This window comes from Camarhynchus parvulus, chromosome 2, assembly GCF_901933205.1.
Source record: "Camarhynchus parvulus chromosome 2, STF_HiC, whole genome shotgun sequence".
In the NCBI taxonomy this organism is placed as follows: domain Eukaryota; kingdom Metazoa; phylum Chordata; class Aves; order Passeriformes; family Thraupidae; genus Camarhynchus; species Camarhynchus parvulus.
The window spans coordinates 69,617,704-69,625,553 of record NC_044572.1 but is presented as its reverse complement, the minus strand read 5'-3'; the positions used below and the strand labels follow the sequence as shown (position 1 = coordinate 69,625,553).

Here is a 7,850-nt window from a genome sequence, read left to right as displayed (position 1 = left end):
GCCTAGAGGACTCAAGGCACAAAGATCAGGATATAAACTGAGCTGGAAATTTGGTTAGGACAAAGTAAGGGCTAAGTGGCAAAACCATAGCTATTACTTAAGCTGTAGAAGCAGCTCAGCTCAGAATACTGTTTCTGTAAATGTGTTTCTTCTGCTATTCAGTGTGCTGGTTTTCAGATTCACTGTGAAATCCCAAATGTAATGAACAAGGAATTTCCACAAAATACTGAATAATTGATCCAAGCTATTGCAAAAAACCTTACCAGGGCATCTAAATATAGCAGGTGTAAGGATGAGAAAACTAAATTATTTTTACCCTTGTTTCAGGTCATCACAGTGCCACAATGTGCTCTCTCAGTGCAGCCAATGCCAAGTTCTGTCTTGACTTTTTCAGAGAGCTGAACAAAAGAAAAAGAAATGAAAACATCTTTTTCTCCCCACTAAGTCTGTCAGCTGCCTTTGGAATGGTTGTCCTCGGAGCCAGGGGAAGCACACTTGAGCAGATTGAGAAGGTAGGGCTTTGCTCTGAAAAGGGAACACTGGCAGAGGCTGATTGTACCATCTGTACCAGTTCCTAAACATCCAAAGGGCTGATGCACACAGAAAGCCCTTTTAAAAATACATTATGCAGTTCCTAATACCAAACTTCTTCAGACTACACATTATTACTGAATTGACAGTTCAATGAATACATCAGAGCTAAAGAAAGCATTTTGGAGGTATCCCTGCACTCTTAGAGTGCAGAAGAGTTCCTTACCTTTAATGTGGTTTTTTGCCTTCTCTGGACATCCAAAGCCTTCTTTCTCATATAGAAAGATTTCAAAGATTTCATGCACTCACCATCTCCTAAAACTATTTGCTCACTTGCAAGGATTTTATGGTAAAGAGCAAAGGGGCCTTTCCACAGGGCCTGAGTCTGGCTGTGTTTAGGGATAGGCTTGCAACACTGCTTTAGCTTTGAAGTACCTTCACTCATCTGCATTCACCCAACATTTACATTGCAGGTCTTTCATTTCAGAGAAGTTTTGAGCAGTACGAGACAGGAAAACAGATACCCTTCTGAGCAGGTAAGACACAATTGCAGCTCTGAGCTGAATCCACAGGAGCCAGTTTGTCGGCCTTTTTCCTTGAAGACAATCACTTAATCAGAATGCACAGCAGGGCTGATCAGCCTCTCCATCTAGATTTGCTGACCTGCTTATTACTGTTTCTTCATTAGTTATTTAAGGGACCTTGTGAGATCACACATTTCAACAGCTGAGACTTCTCATTATGGGTTTCTAACCAATACAGCAGTGCCAATCTAAAATGTGATAAGCGCTTCGATTGCCACCTGCAAAGGTTTGCCTACAGAGCATGCCAAAGGCACCTTGGAGTTTGCTTCTCCCAGGCTCTAAGCCAGCAGCCTTTTGCTTAGTGTGCAGAGACATCACTGTAGGGTACGGTGTGGTTTGGAGGTGAGGAGCCAGAAGGGGACCTGCTTTGTCATTCTGTACGTGCGGCACAGGGGGAATAGGAGGTGGTGTCCTGGTGCATTTATTCCAGTGCCTGAGTCAGCTGGGTGGAGTAGGGTTTCTCATGCAGAGAGAGGCTGCAATTCACCCTCAGGTCCAACTTTGCGTAGGAAAGCTCAAGCCTACCACGAAACATCTGTTTTCCTGTTTGAAGTGTGAAGAAGATGAAGGAGTCCATTCCCAGTTCCAGGCTCTCTTGGCTGAAGTCAGTGAACCTGGACCAGGCTGTTGTCTCACCATTGCCAACAGGCTCTTTGGAGAAATTACTTATCCATTCTTCCAGGTAAGGGACCGTGGTCTCCCTTGTAACAGCTCCTAGGAGTGGGGAGCTCAGCAGAATGTTTTCCATCGTGAAGCACAAAGGGAAACATGTCTTTTTTACCAATTTCTTTCTTGCTGATCTACTACATGGAACTATCCTGAAGCCATGAAATTATCTATCTTCTAAAAATCATCACATTGCAATAATGTGATAAATTGTTCTCTGCAATTTGTACTTTCCAGCAATACTTGGATTCCACAAAGAAATTCTATCGAGCAGAACTGGAACCAGTAAATTTTAAATACACTGAAGAAGAAGTCAGAGACAAAATTAACTTCTGGGTTGAAAATGAAACAAAAGGTAAAGAAAAAATGGGCAGGTTTCATGGTTTGCAACTGAACCACTTACAAATATCACTCTCTACAAATATAGCAAGATTTTTATATATTAAACACCTGCACCAATTTTTTTCTTTTCAGTAGGAAATAAATGTAGTAAATGGAACAAAAATGCCTTAAGTTCCTTGGTTCCAAAGCTGTACATAAACATTTGTCATTTCTCTGACAGCATTATACCACTTGTCAATTTAAAAGAAATAACTATTAATAGTCAAAGCTTGCTGGATCAGAGTAATAATTCATCTTAATTCATTATTTTTAAAGGTAAAATCAAAGACCTATTTGCTGCTGGTTTTATTGATCCCTCTACTGTACTTGTCCTGGTCAATGCTATATATTTTAAAGGAAAGTGGGCAGTAGAATTTAAGAAAGAAGACACTAAGGAAGCGTATTTCCACCTGAACAAGGTACAGTATGGGCAGGAACTGAAGCTGCTGGGGGATGGAGGTCAGATGTCTGTCTCATATAATAACAGATGGGGGCTTTGGGCTTTTCTCCTCTCTGTTATCCCTAGAGAAAACAGTGGTCTTAAATGAGAGCAATAGAAGACCGTATTTCTCTCTGTTTTCCTAACCAAATACATAAATGTTTGTACCAGTTCACATCAGAAGTGGTTCTTGTGCAGCTGAGATCCTTGCTGGATTCCACTGAGCACGTGCACTAACTTTGTTGGGGATTTTGCAACTAAGGGTGCTATTTCAAAAATAGTCTGCTCTTGAGATTAAAGTGAGGATTCTGCTTCTCTGCTACTATTTATGAACGGAACAGTGTGTGCTTTCAGGGAAAAAAAGTATTAAAGACAAATTATCTCAGCGGAATGTATACATTATTCATGAAGAATTTAATTTATGGTTGCATAAGATGTATCAGTTTCCTCATCTGACACAGCACAAAAAAGAAAGATGTAATGAGGAAGTTGTGAGTAAAGTAATTTGGCACCATTAGAAAGGGGAAATGTAGTTTTTATGCTTCTAAAATGGATAACTTCATTGAGACTACAGTTGAGAGGAACATATCAATGCTACAAGTATATTAAATCCATTACCAGTTTCAATAATGCTTTTGAGCTGAACTCTAATCTCAGTGCTGAAATCAATTAAAACCAGGGTGATAATTTCTGTATTTGCCATTTAATATGTTTCATGTGCTCCAGAACGAGAGGAGGAAAGTGCAGATGATGTTTCAAGAAGGATATTTTAACATGGCCATCATAGAGGAACTGAAAACAAAAGTCATAGAGCTCCAATACTTCAATAATGAACTGAGCATGTTCATTCTTCTTCCTGAAGATGACTGTGAGGACTTTACTGGCCTAGAACAGGTAACACTTCATTTTCCCTCCAGTAACATATATAGAGAGCAATGCTTTAGTGTTGCTCCAGTGTGGTCAGAAGGCAGGTAGGAAAAACTGAACTTCCTTTCCTTGCATTGATTATAGTGCCACTCATTACTCCCAATGTCACCTTACAGCTTGAATGTGCCCTGACCTATGAAAAACTGGCAGAATGGACCAGCTTGGCTACGATGCAACCACTGAGAGTGAAGGTGTACCTGCCCCAGTTCAAGATGGAGGAAAGTTATGTTCTCAACAGTACTCTCCAGGAGATGGGAGTAATGAATGTTTTTGACTGGGGAAAAGCTGATTTGTCAGGAATCTCTATGAAAGGTGGCTTGGTTGTGTCCAAGGCCATCCAGAAGACAATTGTGGAAGTCAACGAAGAGGGCACTGAGGCAGGTTGTTCCATGGGGCTCCTTGCAATGCCTCTGTGCTGCCCGGTAACTTGTGAGTTCAGAGCTGACCATCCATTCCTCTTCTTCATCAGACACAACCAAACCAACACCATTCTCTTCTTTGGAAGATATTCCTCTCCTTAAGTGGAGGTTATATTGGAAATTAGATCTTTCTCCTCACTTACATCCCAACTGGCAAGCAATAAGGATAAAAGACAAAACAAAAGACATTTCTCTGGACTTTATTCTAAAGTCTGGTTTGCTGTAAATAAAAAGACTATCTGAGAAGACCCAAATTAAAGATAAAACCCTAAACCCCATGAATCTTAGGCATATTTTACCTTTAGGAGGCCTCATGAAAATGACATCTACCTTAAAATACACTATGAGGTATTTGCCAAAAAGCTGTAGTCCTCTAGAGATATTTGCAAAGAAAATTTTCCTTTGAGCCTTTCCTAATGCAGTAGGGATCCAATAAACCCATGAGTTTAGTGCTCTGAAGTGATGCCTTCTCTCACATGAAGTAGACAGGAGGACAGGGATCTGCATTAAAAGCATAACCTCAGGTACTTGGTCTCTTACCTACCCAAGGTCTCAAGGAAAATACCACTTTATAGGGGAGCATCACAATATTCCCCTGGGGCCTCCTATTAAATACTGACTGGGGCAGTGTTTCAAACTGGAGATCTCGGGGTTTATTCTCAGAGAGCAGAGAAGACAGAAGATTTTCTGGTGTAATTTTGCTTGCTCTCAAGAAGGTCAGACTTTTTTTTTGTGAAAAACCCTGTATATGTGACCAAGTTCTTCAACTTCCTCATTGACTCCCACATAACAAAACCAGGGGTTCAGAATAATGGAGCAATTTTCTGACAAGGCCTGCTCTGTGATGGCTGGGAATGAGACATAAAATTCCGTCATTAAACTTTGAGTAGTGATCAGCCATTCTCACCTCTAAGAGCCGGCTCTGTTTGGGCCTCAGGTAGCATGAGTTTCTTGTTCCAGCTATTTTGTTAATCATTAACATAAAAGAATTAAAAAAATCTGTAGTGATGGTTTTTAAATGGGTAGTCTGAGTTTATTATTTATTATTATTACTATTTATCATTATAAACTTACTGCAAACTAAATAGTAAATGTAGTAGTGTGCAGAATTAAGTAAACAGAGGAATAGTAAGTAAATAATATAATAGTAAGTAAAAATAATGGTAATCCTTTCCAAAAATGTAAATGAAGTCTGAAGTCTACCTCCCACTTTTAAATATTCCCCATGCTGAGTTTAGGCACTGGACAATTCAACATTAGGCTACATAAACTCTGAACCTTCTCCCTCTTTTGCATGACCATTATTAGTTGCCTGACTTGTGGGTGAGCAGTTCTCTGGGAAGCAAATCGAGAGGAAAATTTCTGGTAAAGCTCATTTTTGTGCTTATGATCTAGTTTCCTAAACCACCTCCTGGATGCTGTGGAGTTGGTGGTGGGAAGGAATAGCACAGGGTCACAAGAAGGGAGCAGCCTGCCCAGTCTGGCAGAGGGGAATGTCCAAAATCCACAGATACATGCAGAATATTTGCTTTTATGGGAAAAATATTCCAGCCTTTGATGACTCACTTCTCCTTTCCCTGTTACTCACTGATGGGAGGAAGGCAAACACTGGGAGCATACTGGTACCATTGTAGAACTGAGGTTTCAAAGGGCTCTTCCAAATGCTGAGATATGCAGGAAAAATTACACTAAATTACAGTACTCAACACAAACTGAATTGCTGAATAAAGCAGACCCATTATAGTCTGGAGATACTTCATATTGCTGCAATTGCAATTTGAAATACAGCCTGAAATAGTAAAATTACCTGTAGAGACACAGTTTTCATACCAATTAGCTGGTAAGAGAACACAAAACACAGGCTGTTAGCTCTTTGATAAATAAAATATTCAAAAAACAGCTATACATGTTTTCCAACAACTGCCATTGGAATTCTGTGTATATCTGATTTGTCTCCAATTAAAATTACTTAGGTTAAAAGAAGAAAAGGGAAATGAACAGTATTAAAATTTATTAGCTTGCACAATCAGGCCTATATGTTTTGAGATAAAATGTAAAAGAAAAAGCATTAAAGTGATAAAGGCAAGTGCTTAAACATATTATCCCAAAAAGCACAAGTCTTACAACAGGAATTTTGTGTGTGAGCAAAGGAGAAGGTGTGGCTGAAACAAGGATGTTGCTTAGTTTACTACAGCAGAAGTAACTTCATATTGTAATTATAAAAACCCCTGAAAACTTACTTCAGGGATATCTAGATAATTCAGAGCCTGCAACAAAATACAGTATAAATTATAATTTAAAAATCCCTGCTCTTCTCCTTATGCAATCTTTTTTCCTTATTGCCATTTTAATCTACAAGACACTAAAAAAAATGGTGAAAAACACCAGAAGCTGGAAAGTAGCCTCCTGCTGCTAGTGTAGTGGTAGCAGCTCCTACTGTGGAGGGCAATGCTCCCACAAAATCATGGATGTTTACTTAAAAATAGAAGGTAAACCCTCCACTCTGGCAGCAAATGCTTCTCCTGTGGGAAACTGTAGTTTGTTAAAGTTCGATGCCAAGCAATAGAGCTCACAGAGCAGGAAAAAGTAGGAAACTCCAATGTTGCCTGGGGCAGACATAGCCCTGAAGAACATTCCACCGCCTCCTCCCCAGGGACATGCTCCATGCCAAGTGTTGAACCACACCAGCACACATGACAGCCTACAAAAGTGTAGACTAGAACAAAGCAAAGCAAAAGATGTCAAATAGTATTCACATGAGGATCCATGGAAATGTAACACACATTTGTCCCACAATAGAAAGATCTGTGGCTTCCCACAGTCTGATTACTGAGTAACTCTTTATATATTCACATTTCCACTGAACTTTATTCTCTCTGATGGTTGCAGTTCTCCTCAGTTTTCTCTGAAACTATGCTTTCCTTTAAACAGTTTCTTAGTACCTATGTATAACATAATTTTTTATTATATCTTCAAAAGCTTTGCAATAGTTAGGCAAGAAGGGCAAAGGAAGATTTTTGGATTGTCTCTGAAAAAGCCAAAGAGGGCATCTTTGAATCACACTCCACCCTCTCCCTCACCTTCCCCCCCTCACCCCCCCATGAAGAAGACTAATGTTTATTTTCCCTAAATATATAGTAGGAAGTACTGGTTCCTTATGGTCTCAGTCAGAGGCACTCAGGCACAGTGCACCAGTATGTGTCATACAGAAAGACAGGCCATCTGAAAGCACAAGCAAACATTACTCTCAAACACTGCTGCTCAGTTGTTCCTTAGCAGACAGAAGAAATTACAAGTGAAAATAAGAACAGAGAAGTGTTGGAAAGAGTTGCTTTCCCAGCTCCTTTGTCTCCTTGTTTATGCCAGCATCAGAGGAAAGCTCCTTCTTATCTTCAGATTTTTCCATCCTCATTGCTGCTCTAATATCCTCATTCTGAATGGGGAAACAAAAAACCACTCCTATTATCAGGCTCTGCACATACATCCCTGCATTTCAGCAAGGCAAAGAACACTGTTAAGGGTAAAGGAGCTCCCTTTCCTTTTCACAGAGGGTGCACTTACTGCTGTATGCCCTGTGACTTAACATATACAAATTTGGATTTCTGTTATCCACCCCTATGGCCTTTGCAGATGCCAGATTTGTTTCTTTACTGCTCATCAGGTCCATTATTTAATAAAGAGTAATAGCTTGTTACAATTGAATCATACTTTATATTGTGCATTATGGTTGTCTAACAGACCATGAATGTTCCTGCAGACAGATTCTGTAGTTTATTCACCTGCCATAGTTACAAGGTATGGAAGATCTATGGGAATGGCCTGTGCAAGTATCATGGGCCTTGTTGCCATGACCTGTACAGAATGAAAATTAAAAGCTGACTCTTAGTCATTCTTTAAATACCA

The 7,850-nt window shown here is 39.8% G+C and overlaps 1 protein-coding gene across 1 annotated transcript; it reads left to right on the top strand.

Annotated features, from left to right (window-relative positions):
* The first annotated feature begins 344 nt into the window (after window positions 1-344).
* On the top strand, window positions 345-4,049 carry LOC115912533 (leukocyte elastase inhibitor A-like). Its single transcript, XM_030964127.1, has 6 exons — window positions 345-512; window positions 1,675-1,797; window positions 2,019-2,136; window positions 2,439-2,581; window positions 3,328-3,495; window positions 3,645-4,049. Exons 1-6 carry the CDS (start codon window positions 345-347, stop codon window positions 4,047-4,049), a joined length of 1,125 nt encoding a protein of 374 aa, XP_030819987.1.
* The last annotated feature ends 3,801 nt before the right edge of the window (window positions 4,050-7,850 follow it).